The 15,119-nt window shown below is 41.0% G+C and overlaps 1 protein-coding gene across 2 annotated transcripts in view; it reads left to right on the top strand.

Annotated features, from left to right (window-relative positions):
- The first annotated feature begins 2,756 nt into the window (after positions 1-2,756).
- Positions 2,757-15,119, top strand: part of LOC110528541 (alpha-1-syntrophin) — a 67,137-nt gene continuing 54,774 nt past the window's right edge. The window contains exon 1 of one of the 2 annotated variants that reach the window (XM_021610658.3): positions 2,757-3,218. In XM_021610658.3, the coding sequence (XP_021466333.1) occupies positions 2,936-3,218 (283 nt within the window). In that variant the 5' untranslated portion in view covers positions 2,757-2,935. The remainder of the gene's footprint in view (positions 3,219-15,119) is intronic. The other variant, XM_090241936.1, reaches the window with a different exon arrangement.

Here is a 15,119-nt window from a genome sequence, read left to right as displayed (position 1 = left end):
ACCTCTCCATTCACCTTTACATTTGTTCGTTCTGTATATGCATTCATTATGTGTCGCATTAGTGACATCCCAGGATGAGCAAATACAAGTCTCCTATGTAAAGATACCATAGACTTACGTGGAGACACACGCGATAGGTAGATTCAACCACCAGAGGGTAGCAAAGGCTTGAAAAACCCAAGAAATAGGATCTAAAAAGCTATTGAACTCCATCGAAGTATTTCCCAGTGTCTTTCTTACTTTTTATTTTCTATTTGCCACAGATCACGAGCTATGGGCCAGTGAGCACAAACTATAAATTATTAGCCTTCCAAAAATGTATAGGTGAAACCATATACAGAATAGGCTCCTAAGTGTTTTGCACTGACAGATGTTCTATTGGAGTTATTTTACGGCAAACTTTCCTCACGATGTGTATCGTGGCTTAAAGGTAGACTGCATTCAACTTGAAGGGACTCCATTAGTGTAGTTCCTTCCTGTATCCTTGTACGGGGTGTAAGCAGTACAAAAAACTACATTAACTAGAGAGAGAGGGAAAGACATGCGGGTTGAAGCTCCACGTTCTAAATCGGGGTAACTGCTGTGCTGTTTCACCTGCTGCCTAGTAACAGATGCAGCGCATTTACAGCTAGACTATAGCTTGACAGACAAACTCTTTTCTCGCGACTGTCTTGTTGTGTTCCAAATTGCAACCCTATTCCGTATGTAGTGCGCAGGTTAGCGCTTTTCGTCATGAATCATGTTTTGGAGGAAGCTCTGCAGAGTAGTCACTAGCTGGCACAGCCACTAAGTAATACATATAATCAGAACCACAAACTTAACCACACTGCTAAGACTAATGCCTATAACCCAAACCTTAAATTAAGACTAAAAAGCACATTTTTGTTTTCATGAATTTGAACAATATTGTCAATTTTGACTTTGCAGCTGGCCTACCTAAGGGGAAATCGCTCAGTTCTGCCTCCAGCACAAGACTCATGACAATAAACGTCAACCTGCATGTATAATGCACTACTTTTGACCAGAGCAACCAGAAACCTATAGGGCCCTGGCCAAAAGTGCAGGGAATAGGGTGCCATTTGGTATGGACCCTCTGTTCTCTGTACTAAGAGCACACTCTCCTTACCCCTCAGGAATTCACATTTTGTCTGCCTCAGGCTCTTCGGAGTAATTGGCAGATAGGGTTGTTATTGATTAAGTTTCAGAGCCCCATACTACATCCTCGCCTACAGCATGGTGTTAACTTCTTTAGAGGAAGGGCCATATGCTAAGAGCCCAAGAAGAGGTCAATATAGTTTGTATCCCAAATGGCACCCTATTCCCTATATAGTGCACTACTGTTGATCAGGGCCCATAGTGGTCTAATAGTGAAAAGAGTACTGTTTCTGGCCTAGTGAGATGGTTGGGATGGTTGTCTCCTATAAAACAGTTTATAGGTTATTGATGATCCTATTACACTGGCCATTTTAATCTCAAAGTGGCCTGAGTTGCTTTTTCTCAGCACTTTCATAAAGTAGGCCTATGTTTCACCTTCTTCATTGAATGTGTTTTTTATATACTAAAACAAAATGGATACATATCATGTCTTTCCTTTAACCTTTTGAGGTGCAAAACTGTCGTGGACTATTAGGCTATAATGTAAATGAATCATATAGAGTTTCCCTCTGGTAGAATTCAATATCATCACTAAAGAGGGATTGTATTGTAATACATTTTGGCTAAAGATAATGGGAGATTTAGATCTACCACCATTAGATACAATGCAACATCATACAAATCGTGTATGTTTCATACAAGTGTAAAGAACAAGTTAAAACATGATATTGTGGCTCCCGAGTGGCACAGCGGTCTAAGTCACTGCATTTCAGTACTTGAGGCGTCACTACAGACACCCTGGTTTGAATCCAGACTGTATCACAACCGGCCGTGATTCGGAGTCCCATAGGGTGGTGCACAATTGGCCCAGTGTCAACAGGGTTTGGCCGGTGTAGGCCGTGATTGTAAATAAGAATTTGTTCTTAACTGACTTGCCTAGTTATATAAAAAAATATATTGTGGTGACCTAGTGGCTGGTTAAGGTGTTGGTTTGACAGTTGCTGGACCTGGGTTTGAGTTCCGTTTGGGACTACCCCCCCTGAATTCCCTACACTGGTGTCAGAAGTGGGATGGCACCTGATGCCATCGGAGGGGCATGGTGTTGGCTGACAATTTCTATTTCACTAGTCAAGTCAGTTAAGAACACATTTTTATTTACAATGACGGCCTATCCCGGCCAAACCCTAACGACTATGGGTATCCCAATCACGGCCGGCTGTGATACAGCATGGAATCGAACCAGGGTTTATAGTGATGCCTCTAGCACTGAGATGCAGTGCCTTACCTAGACCTGCGCCACTCGGGAGCCACAGTTGTTGGACTGGTGTCCGAGTCCCGGTTGTGGCTACCCCGAATTCGCTACAATATCAATATTTTTTTATCAGAGAAAACATCAAACCTAAACCATGGTCAATAATATTAAAATATAAGATTAAAATATTTGACCCATCAAAAACATCGTTAGGAGTAGTTTGATTTGGTAGGCTACTGCAACCTTTGATTCCTGTTAAATCGGGATGTCTGTCAATAGAATGATTTCTAACACTTTATTGTGGTTTTTATGAAGAAATATGAAAGTAAGTGTGGTTTTTATGAAGAAATATGAAAGTCCAGGACCAATTAACTATTTTCATCGTAAAAAAAAAAATGTTGGCTCCACTGCACCAACTTTGTTCATTAATGAAAAGAATTGTGCTCAATTAACTTTCGACTATGATATTGCAAAACATCTTGGAATAGGAGAGGGAGTTGGAGGAGGGGGCTGGGTCTCCTGCCTTACCCCTATCTCTTTACACGACTGCCAACCCGTCTATAGAGTTATTCCAGGAATGTGTTGAACATGGCTGCCGCGATGAAGGCACAGAAAACTGGACTGTTGGAACTTCGAGTTACCGTGGACCGTTGGATCCGTGTATTAGCCACACTTACGGAGGAGACTTTAACCGTGAGCCCCGGAGAGGTCGCCGAAGAACCAGTGAAACCCAACCCAACTCCCGCCGGTGACATTAATGGAGACCCAGCCAACCTCAGCTCCTTTCCCGTCCCAGAAACGATCACCAACGTTAAGCGCACGGTGAGAGTTACAAAGCAAGATGTGGGAGGACTTGGAATTAGTATTAAAGGTAAGTCCAACATAGCGCTAATAAACAACACTCTAAAACGTGTATTTGGTCCCTTTCCTAAATGTAACTATGTAAACTACCCGACACTTGGATTAGAATGACCTAAAAGTAAATGCTGAAAGTAGCCTACTAAAATTATCCCTCACCGAAGACTTCAACTCTTCAAAGGTCAGTCATTGGGTTGAAGGTTTTCGTGCTGTGTGTATTGCACTAGATAGACTACGCCTATTTATCAAAGTTCTAACAGCGGAAACCTATTGAAAGAACACATCACAAACTATTCTCACCAAGACCAGCCATATCAGTTCATCATGAAAGTATCCCAATAACCCGTGCAACGTTGCAAGCAACTGTATTTATTTAGACATTTTATTTTGATGACCTGATTCTCTCTCTAAACACGTTATATGACAGGGTAAAGCTCGTCTACCAGGAACGTTCGAAGTTGGTAAGGATGCATGGTAACTTTTAGTGAAAGCTAGTCTATCTGCCATGCAATAATGGCATATAGTAAACTCTTCATATAGAAATAAAAGCTGATGTTATGCAAGCACCACTGTGAAACAGTTCCATGATGTCATGGGAGTGAAATGTCTAATGTAGTCCTGTGGGAATTTGGAGCCGGAGTCTGAAATCCATACCAAAAGCTGACATTTCAGATGATATGGCAGTCTACTACATCAAACAAGTAGGCTAAGGTCCATATGTCGTATTGAATTATAAAATCTATGTATTACATGATTTTTCTTTCAAATACTGTGTTTACAAGTTATTATTCCCAACATCAAAATGTCTCCGAATAGTCCATTGTCTTTTTGGAGTATTCCTCAATCAAAGTTATGGCTCAAACTTGTGATTGGGAGGCAATGATCTTCCTGCTTACTGCATCATCGAAATCAAAAAGCAAATAAATAAAAGCCTTTGAGACACACCCTTTTCATGTAGGCTACTGGATCATCTATTGTACACCACCCAGGGCACCATTGGAAATGAGATCCTGCTCTCAATTGGGCTCCCCTGATTCAATAAAAGTTTATAGAATATTTGTGTATATATATATATATATATATATTTTAAACTGTAGCGTGCACATGCAATCAGATACATTGATGAAACATGCTTGTAGGAAGAGCAAGACTTTTGAGGTCTCAAGCAGAAAATACAGTATTTCTAAGAATACTACTCTACTCTTGTTTGAGCTTGAGGGGATGTGTGTGTGTGTGAAGGGGGTGAGGGGAGTTCAACCCCTTCAAAATCACTTGATCTAGAGAATAACATTCCTGTGCTCAGTTATGTTTAGTAGCGCCCAGGCTGATAAACTATTTTCCTCCACAAGCTTCTGCCCACCTGTAAGAACAGGCAGCTGCCACTCAGATCTCCCAACATGGTGTCTCAGATCTCCAAACATGGTGTGGTGGGCTATAGCCTCAGCTGTCACTCAGATCTCCCAACATGGTGTCTCAGATCTCCAAACATGGTGTGGTGGCCTATAGCCTCAGCTGTCACTCAGATCTCCCAACATGGTGTGGTGGCCTATAGCCTCAGCTGTCACTCAGATCTCCCAACATGGTGTGGTGGCCTATAGCCTCAGCTGTCACTCAGATCTCCCAACATGGTGTGGTGGCCTATAGCCTCAGCTGTCACTCAGATCTCTCAACATGGTGTGGTGGGCTATAGCCTCAGCTGTCACTCAGATCTCTCAACATGGTGTGGTGGCCTATAGCCTCAGCTGTCACTCAGATCTCCCAACATGGTGTGGTGGCCTATAGCCTCAGCTGTCACTCAGATCTCTCAACATGGTGTGGTGGCCTATAGCCTCAGCTGTCACTCAGATCTCCCAACATGGTGTGGTGGCCTATAGCCTCAGCTGTCACTCAGATCTCCCAACATGGTGTGGTGGCCTATAGCCTCAGCTGTCACTCAGATCTCCCAACATGGTGTGGTGGCCTATAGCCTCAGCTGTCACTCAGATCTCCCAACATGGTGTGGTGGCCTATAGCCTCAGCTGTCACTCAGATCTCCCAACATGGTGTGGTGGCCTATAGCCTCAGCTGTCACTCAGATCTCCCAACATGGTGTGGTGGGCTATAGCCTCAGCTGTCACTCAGATCTCCCAACATGGTGTGGTGGCCTATAGCCTCAGCTGTCACTCAGATCTCCCAACATGGTGTGGTGGGCTATAGCCTCAGCTGTCACTCAGATCTCCCAACATGGTGTGGTGGGCTATAGCCTCAGCTGTCACTCAGATCTCCCAACATGGTGTGGTGGGCTATAGCCTCAGCTGTCACTCAGATCTCCCAACATGGTGTGGTGGGCTATAGCCTCGCATTCCTTTTGATGTTTAAAACAGCAGCAGAGTTGGTTAGTAAAATACATCTCAGTCTAGTCAATGACACACACAATAACATATGCACTATACACACACATACACATGGATTTAGTACTGTAGATATGTGGTAGGGGCCTGAGGACACACAGTGTGTTGTGAAATCTGCGAATGTATTGTAATGTTTTTAAAATTGTATAAACTTCTATCATATAAAATAAGGCACCGTCATCAAACATCTGTTGTGAATAATGCTTATCATGGAGAGACGCTATGGCAGGGAGATGGGCGATATGTGCAGAAATCCATATTGCGATAAATTACCTGAATTGATGCGATAACTGTAAATAGAATGAAAAGTTTATAACATTCATTTGCACCACAGTTTATTTTATATATATATTTTATTATTATTATTCTTTAAACTACTACTGTCATCCAGGACCTCTATCAGGTGGTGTCAGAGGAAGAGACAAAAAATGACCAAAGACTCCAGCCATCCAATCCATAGACTGTTCGCTCTGCTACCGTCTCACAAACGGTACCAGAGCATTGGCTCTTAGACCAACAGGCTCAGAGACAGCTTCTACCCCTAAGCCATAAGACTGCTAAGTAGTCAATTAATGGTACCGGAATGATCTGCACTGACCCTACACACACTCACTAGACTATATATAGACACTAAATTGACACTGTCCAAAATACTTAAATGTCTTTCTAACAATAATCAACAACCATCTTGACAGAGCTTGAATAATCTGTTTAAAGAATAATGGGAAAATATTGTACAATCCAGGTGTGGAAAGCTCTTAGACTTACCCAGAAAGAGTCACAGCTGTAATCACTGCCGAAGGTGATTTTAACATGTATTGATTCAGGGGGTTGAATACTTCTCTAATCAAGATACTGTATATTAGTGGTTTATTTTTCATTAATAAAAAAAGATGTTAGAATTTTGTGTAGATAATTCACAAAAAAATTACAATTAAATCAATTTTAATCCCACTTAGTAACACAACAAAATGTGGAAAAAGTCAAGGTGTGTGAATACTTTCTGAAGGCACAGTACATACAGTTGAAGTTTACATACACCTTAGCCAAATACATTTAAATTCAATTTTTCACAATTCCTGACATTTAATCCTAGAAGAAATTCCCTGTCTTAGGTCAGTTAGGATCACCACTTTATTTTAAGAATGTGAAATGTCAGAATAATCACATTCCCATTGTTTCAGAAGTTTACATACACTCAATTAGTATTTGGTAGCATTGCCTTTAAATTGTTTAACTTGGGTCAAATGTTTCGGGTAGCCTTCCACAAGCTTCCCACAATAATTTGGGTGAGAGGACATTTCTCCAAAAAGTACAATCTTTGTCCGCATGTGCAGTTGCAAACCGTAGTCTGGCTTTTTTTATGGCAGTTTTGGAGCAGTGGCTTCTTCCTTGCTGAGTGGCCTTTCAGGTTATGTCAATATAGGACCACTTACATATCTGTTCAATCTAACCCTGGAATGTAAGGAATTTCTGAACATCGGGAAATCAGCATTTGTCCTACCAATTTTTAAAAGGGGGAGATCAAACTCTTTTAAATAATTATAGGCCAATCTCAAAGCTGTCACTCCTGGTGAAAATACTTGAAACCCTTGTGAGTGAACAGCTAAAATAGTTTTTATTTACTAACTCTATTTTATCAATGTACCAATCGGGCTTCAGGAAGAAGCATAGCACAATTACAGCAGCCATGAAGGTTTTAAATGATACCACTGAAGCCCTTGACAAAAAACAGCACTGTGTCTCACTTTTTATTGATCTCGCTAAGGCTTTTGATACAGTTGATCATGCTATACTAAGGCAGAGAGTGTAGGTCTTTCAGAGCATGCAGTTGCATGGTTCGCTAACTATCTGTCTGATAGAACTCAGTGCACTCAATTTGATGGGCTAATGTCTGTTAAATTGGCTGCCTTTAATGGTGTGCCCCAAGGCTCTGTACTTGGTCCTCTCTTATTTACAATGTATATAAATGATTTAGACAAAAATGTCCAAAATGCGCAACTTCATTTTTATGCTGATGATACTGTTATTTACTGTTGTGCCTCGTCTCTTACAAAAGCTTTCCAGAACTTGCAAACTGCTTTTTATACTGTTCAACATACCTTGTGTCAATTGAAGCTTATCCTCAATACTGACAACTAAACTAATGGTGTTTTCTAAAGCAAGAAATATACCCCTGAACCTTTCACCTGTCAGGGCAAGGAGATTGAGGTTGTAACCTCATATAAATATCTTGTAATTTTAATTGATGACTGCCTCTCTTTTAAATTGCATATTCAACAACTTACAAAAAAATTGAAGCTGAAATTGGGATTTAATTTTAGCAATAAGGCCTGTTATTCTTTTGAAGCCAGAAGGAGGCCAGTATCAGCTACATTTATGCCTTTACTAGACTATGGGGATATTTTATATATGAATGCTTCCGCTCAGTGTTTGAGATCAATTGTCTCGCTCCATCCACCAACGCCACGTTGCACCACAGACTGTCCAGGAGTTGGCGGATGCTTTAGTCCAGGTCTGGGAGGAGATCCCTCAGGAGACCATCCGCCACCTCATCAGGAGCATGCCCAGGCGTTGTAGGGAGGTCATACACACTACTGAGCCTCATTTTGACTTGTTTTAAGGACATTACATCAAAGTTGGATCAGCCTGTAGTGTGGTTTTCCACTTTAATTTTGAGTGTGACTCTAAACCCAGACCTCCATGGGTTGATAAAATTGATTTCCATTGATAATTTTTGCGTGATTTGTGTTGTCAGCACATTCAACTATGTAAAGAAAAAAGTATTTAATAAGAATATTTAATTCATTCAGATCTAGGATGTGTTATTTTAGTGTTCCCATTATTTTTTTAAGCAGTGTATATATATTTTAAAATAAGCATTGGTTGTATCCCTCAGGGCAGACAAAGTGAAACATGTCAATTATAAATCTCCTTAGATAATTTAGTCAGAATCAATAAAGTGTTTTGCGTTCCTTATTGAATTGTTAGTCAAACCGTCTATTCACACTGTGGGAACAAAGGAGTAATGTCCTCCTGAAAGGTTGTAGTTTGCCCAGATACAGGGACAAGACTCTACAGCTGACTTAAGGGAAATTCTGAAGAGCACTCTGGTGGTTAATACTGTACTATGTAGATGATACTGTAGTATGTTAGCGTGTCCGCCCAGGGGTTTTGGCAGCCGTCCCAGCCAGTTAAGCATTATATGGGTGAAAGTGTACTGACCAGGTCAGGTCAGGTTTGCACTGTCCTGGGGGCAGGGTAAGAGGTCCAGAGTGTTTTGTGTAATGCAGTGAAAGAAGCTTACGTGATAATTGGCTATAGTTTCTCTGGTACAAATGCTCAATGAAAAAGCTTAAGATATTATTTTAAGATTCACGGTGTGGGCCCTTGGACCTTTGAGACTTATACGGTTAAGAGGGGGCTCAAGTCTGTGCATAAAATATTCAGAGACACTTATTGTCCTCTAGACTCTCACATGCAAGCTTTACGAAAGATCTATGTTAATGTAGACCTCAGCATTACGAAAGATCTATGTTAATGTAGGCCTCAGCATTACAAAAGATCTATGTTAATGTAGGCCTCAGCATTACAAAGATCTATGTTAATGTAGGCCTCAGCATTACAAAAGATCTATGTTAATGTAGGCCTCATCATTACAAAAGATCTATGTTAATGTAGGCCTCAGCATTACAAAATATCTATGTTAATGTAGGCCTCAGCATTACAAAATATCTATGTTAATGTAGGCCTCAGCATTACAAAATATCTGAGTTAATGTAGGCCTCAGCATTACAAAGATCTATGTTAATGTAGGCCTCAGCATTACAAAAGATCTATGTTAATGTAGGCCTCATCATTACAAAATATCTATGTTAATGTAGGCCTCAGCATTACAAAAGATCTGAGTTAATGTAGGCCTCAGGAGCCGAATTCCTAACAAAGGCTGAATTCCAAACATCAAACACATCAGGTCCTGCTCCAGGTGTTTGAAACCAGAATCAATAGTATAAATGTGAGTTGTAATTCAAAAAACATGTAAGATGTCCTTTTAAGTGTGATTCTTTTCCCTTATAATATGACGCATGGTCAAATAAATAGCGTGGAAATTATAATGTTAAAATCAGAACAATAACATCTGATTATATTTCTTTGGTGAAAATCACATTCAATAAACTCCTTGGGGTATGAATGCTTGCTATTTAAGTATTGCGAAATATTCAGTGTGATTTCTTTGTTTAGAATTTCACATTCAACTTGATTGCCAAGAATGTAGTCAATGAAATATTGCCCCAGAAGCTTATGATTGGTTCATGATCTAATCTAAAAGTCTATTTGGAGTTTGTTCCTTGGTGATTTCTATTTGATCACCTGGTGATATTACAGTCTGGATACATTTTTCTGCAATTTCTGTTTTTATCAGTTGAATCACTGAGGATATTTTTTCCCGCTGTCTCTCGCCTCAAATGCCTCTCACACAATTCATCAGAGGGCAGAATCTCAACTTGGTGGGCATTATTTCTGCACCTCAATCACAGAACAAACAAACATCAAATGTCACTCTAGCGTGCACCGCTAGACCTAGACAGACATAAAAGGCATAGATCATGTTGACAGCGGAGGGAGCCGCCGTCTGCGCTGATGCCACTGGGATTGAGATGCATGGGCGAGGTGTATCAACCCCAGCATTTTTTATTGAAGGCACCTGGTTCTAGACTCAGAAAGACGATGCAAGATGTAAATCTGTGGAATCGCCTGTATGAGCCAACCTGTGAAAGATATATTCTGAATGAATTTGATTTAATCCTCTTTCTGTACATTTCTCAGCCTCTTTAAGGCCGAGACCCAACTAGCCTTGACATTATTGACAATATTTACCAAGAAAGGGCCCCGTGGAAGTAGCAGATTCATCAGTCTATGAACTGAGCTTCATTATCCTGTTAGAGAGAAGAGACTGCAGTGGGGCAAAGTGGATGACTGGTGTCCTCGTATGTTCTAAAACTGCAGTCTTAATGGGAAACTTATCCCTTGCTCAGCTTTTCGAAAGAACTGCTTGAGCACGGCTTTGCCTTCAGAAAGTATTCAAACCCCTTGACTAAATCCACATTTTATGTTACAGACTGAATTCAAAATGGATGAAATATATTTTTTGCCCATCCATCTACACACAATACCCCATAATGACAAAGTGAAAACCTGTTTTAGAAATGTTTGCAAATGTATTATATCTCATTTACATAAGTATTCCCACCACTGAGTTGATGCTTTGTAGAAGCACCTTCAGCAGAGATTACAGCTGTGAGTCTTTCTGGATAGGTCCCTAAGAGCTTTCCACACCTGGATTGTGCAACATTTGCCCATTTTATTATTTTCAAAACTCTTCAATCTCTGTTAAATTGGTTGTTGATCATTGCTAGACAATCATTTTCAGATCTTGCCATAGATTTTCAAGCAGTCAATGAGCAAAAGCGCCCTCTTTGGCCTTGTGGGTGGAATGTTGTTTATATTTTTCTGAATGTAATAATTAATAAAGATTATTTAGAAAACCTGATGAAATTGTGGTATTTCTGTGTCAAACAGTTTTGTTATATTTCAGTCTTACGTGATGTATACAAAGTGTAATATTGGGACGCAAACTCAAAATTGAATAAATGTCAACTCAATATGTTTGTTTCTCGCTGGCAACTGAGTTAGGAATAACGCCTGTATCTTTTTTAGTGACTTGGGTGTATTGGCACACCATCCAAAGTGTAATTAATAACTTCACCATGCTTAAAGGGATATTCAATGTCTGTTAATTTTATTTTTACCCATCTACCAATAGGTGCCCTTCTTTGTGAGGCATTGGAAAACCTCCCTGGTCTTTGTGGTTGAATCTGTGTTTGAAATTCACTGCTTGACTGAGGGACCTCACAGATAATTGAGATGAGGTAGTCATTCAAAAATCATGTTAAACACTATTATTGCACACAGAGTGAGTCAATGCAACTTATGTGACTTGTTAAGCACATGTTTTTCTCCTAAACTTATTTAGCCTTGCCATAAGAAAGGGGTTGAATACTTGACTCAAGGCATTTCATTTTTAATTAATTTGTAAATATTTAGAAAAACATAATTCCCCTTTGACATTATGGGGTATTGGGTACAGGCCAGTGACCAAAACATATATATTTAAACCATTTTAAATTCAGGCTGTAACACAACAAAATGTGGAATTAGTCAAGGGGTGTGAATAGTTTCTGAAGTGCCCACCTGAATTATTGGCACCCTTGGTAAATATTAACAAAAAAGGCTGTGAAAAATGTCATTGTTGTTTGTCAGCTTGATCTGACACTCCAAATATCACATGACTTTAACATGATTCAAAACATGCATGTCACAATTATTGGCACTCCTGCGTTTTGTACTTTGTGCCCCCCTCCCTCTGCCAAGATAACAGCTCTGAGTCGTCTCCTATAATGTTTGATGAGGTGGGAGAATACACCCTCCCTCTGCCAAGATAACAGCTCTGAGTCGTCTCCTATAATGTTTGATGAGGTGGGAGAATACACCCTCCCTCTGCCAAGATAACAGCTCTGAGTCGTCTCCTATAATGTTTGATGAGGTGGGAGAATACACCCTCCCTCTGCCAAGATAACAGCTCTGAGTCGTCTCCTATAATGTTTGATGAGGTGGGAGAATACACCCTCCCTCTGCCAAGATAACAGCTCTGAGTCGTCTCCTATAATGTTTGATGAGGTGGGAGAATACACCCTCCCTCTGCCAAGATAACAGCTCTGAGTCGTCTCCTATAATGTTTGATGAGGTGGGAGAATACACCCTCCCTCTGCCAAGATAACAGCTCTGAGTCGTCTCCTATAATGTTTGATGAGGTGGGAGAATACACCCTCCCTCTGCCAAGATAACAGCTCTGAGTCGTCTCCTATAATGTTTGATGAGGTAGGAGAACACATTTAAAGAGATTTGAGACCATCCTCCATAGAGAACCTCTAGATCCTTCAGAGTCCTTGGTACTGCTGAAATTGTTGCAACCCCTATTACTAGCCTGTTCAACCTCTCTTTCATATCATCTGAGATCCCCAAAGATTGGAAAGCTGCCACGGTCATCCCCCTCTTCAAAGGGGGAGACACTCTAGACCCAAACTGCTAAAGACCAACAGTTGAAGTCAGAAGTTTACATACACCTTAGCCAAATACATTTAAACTCAGTTTTTCACCATTCCTGACATTTAATCCTAGTAAAAATTCCCTGTCTTAGGTCAGTTAGGATCACCACTTCATTTTAAGAATGTGAAATGTCAGAATAATAGGAGAGAGAATTATTTATTTCAACTTTTATTTCTTTCATCACATTCCCAGTGGGTCAGAGGTTTACATACACTGAATCAGTATTTGGTAGCATTGCCTTTAAATTGTTTAACTTGGGTCAAACGTTTCGGGTAGCCTTCCACAAGCTTCCCATAATAAGTTGGGTGAATTTTGGCCCATTCCTCCTGACAGAGCTGGTGTAACTGAGTCAGGTTTGTAGACCTCCGCTCGCACACTCTTAAGTTCTGCCCACACATTTTCTATAGGATTGAGGTCAGGGCTTTGTGATGGCCACTCCAATACCTTGACTTTGTTGTCCTTAAGCCATTTTGCCACAACGTTGGAAGTATGCAGGAAACACTGTCACCACTGATAAATCCACCATAATTGAGAATTTCAATAAGCATTTTTCTACGGCTGGCCATGCTTTCCACCTGGCTACTCCTACCCCTGTCAACAGCACTGCACCCCCAACAGCAACTCGCCCAAGCCTTCCCCATTTCTCCTTCTCCCAAATCCATTCAGCTGATGTTCTGAAAGAGCTGCAAAATCTGGACCCCTACAAATCAGCCGGGCTAGACAATCTGGACCCTTTCTTTCTAAAAATTATCTGCCGAAATTGTTGCCACCCCTATTACTAGCCTGTTCAACCTCTCTTTCGTGTCGTCTGAGATTCCCAAAGATTGGAAAGCAGCTGCGGTCATCCCCCTCTTCAAAGGGGGGGACACTCTTGACCCAAACTGCTACAGACCTATATCTATCCTACCATGCCTTTCTAAGGTCTTTGAAAGCCAAGTCAACAAACAGATTACCGACCATTTCGAATCTCACCATAACTTCTCTGCTATGCAATCTGGTTTCAGAGCTGGTCATGGTTGCACCTCAGCCACGCTCAAGGCCCTAAACGATATCTTAACCGCCATCGATAAGAAACATTGCTGTGCAGCCGTATTCATTGATCTGGCCAAGGCTTTCGACTCTGTCAATCACCACATCCTCATCGGCAGACTCGACAGCCTTGGTTTCTCAAATGATTGCCTCGCCTGGTTCACCAACTACTTCTCTGATAGAGTTCAGTGTGTCAAATCGGAGGGTCTGTTGTCCGGACCTCTGGCAGTCTCTATGGGGGTGCCACAGGGTTCAATTCTTGGACCGACTCTCTTCTCTGTATACATCAATGAGGTCGCTCTTGCTGCTGGTGAGTCTCTGATCCACCTCTACGCAGACGACACCATTCTGTATACTTCCGGCCCTTCTTTGGACACTGTGTTAACAACCCTCCAGGCAAGCATCAATGCCATACAACTCTCCTTCCGTGGCCTCCAATTGCTCTTAAATACAAGTAAAACTAAATGCATGCTCTTCAACCGATCGCTACCTGCACCTACCCGCCTGTCACTGAAAAAATCACTGAAGCTGGAGACTCATATCTCCCTCCCTCACTAACTTTAAGCACCAGGCGTCAGAGCAGCTCACAGATCACTGCACCTGTTCATAGCCCATCTGTAAATAGCCCATCCAACTACCTCATCCCCATACTGTTATTTATGTTGCTCCTTTGCACCCCAGTATCTTTACTTGCACAATCATCTTCTGCACATCTATCACTCAATTATTTAATTGCTATATTTTAATTATTCCGCCACTATGGCCTATTTATTGCCTTACCTCCCTTATCCTACCTCATTCCCACACACTGTATATATACTTTTTCTATTGTATTATGGACTGTATGTTTGTTTATTCCATGTGTAACTCTGTTTTGTTTGTGACACACTGCTTTGCTTTATCTTGGCCAGGTCACAGTTGTAAATGAGAACTTGTTCTCAACTGGCCTACCTGGTTAAATAAAGGTGAAATAAATAAAACATATACTCACTTGTGGACTCCTCTTAAGCTTACCCCGCACATTTTCAATGGGGTTTAGGTCAGGGGACTGGGATGGCCATTGCAAAAGCTAGATTATAGGGTCAGTAGTTTTGGAAACTTGGTGACCCCAAGATGCAATCAATTTATACAATTCTCCAACTGTGATCTTTGGAGATTTTTTTGCCACTTGAACCATCCTTCTCATTGTGCGTGGAGGCAAAATACTATTGCTTCATCACAGCTCCAGTTGTTTTAAATGTCTTCATTATTGCCCTCATAGTGGAGATGGGTATTTTCAGGCATGTTGCTATCTCTATATAGCCATTGCCTGATTTGTGTCTCAAATC

Source organism: Oncorhynchus mykiss, chromosome 7, assembly GCF_057628025.1.
Source record: "Oncorhynchus mykiss isolate SJ-2025 chromosome 7, ASM5762802v1, whole genome shotgun sequence".
Taxonomy (NCBI): Eukaryota; Metazoa; Chordata; class Actinopteri; order Salmoniformes; family Salmonidae; genus Oncorhynchus; species Oncorhynchus mykiss.
The sequence above is the reverse complement of the archived record's forward strand: the minus strand, read 5'-3'. Positions and strand labels throughout refer to the sequence as shown.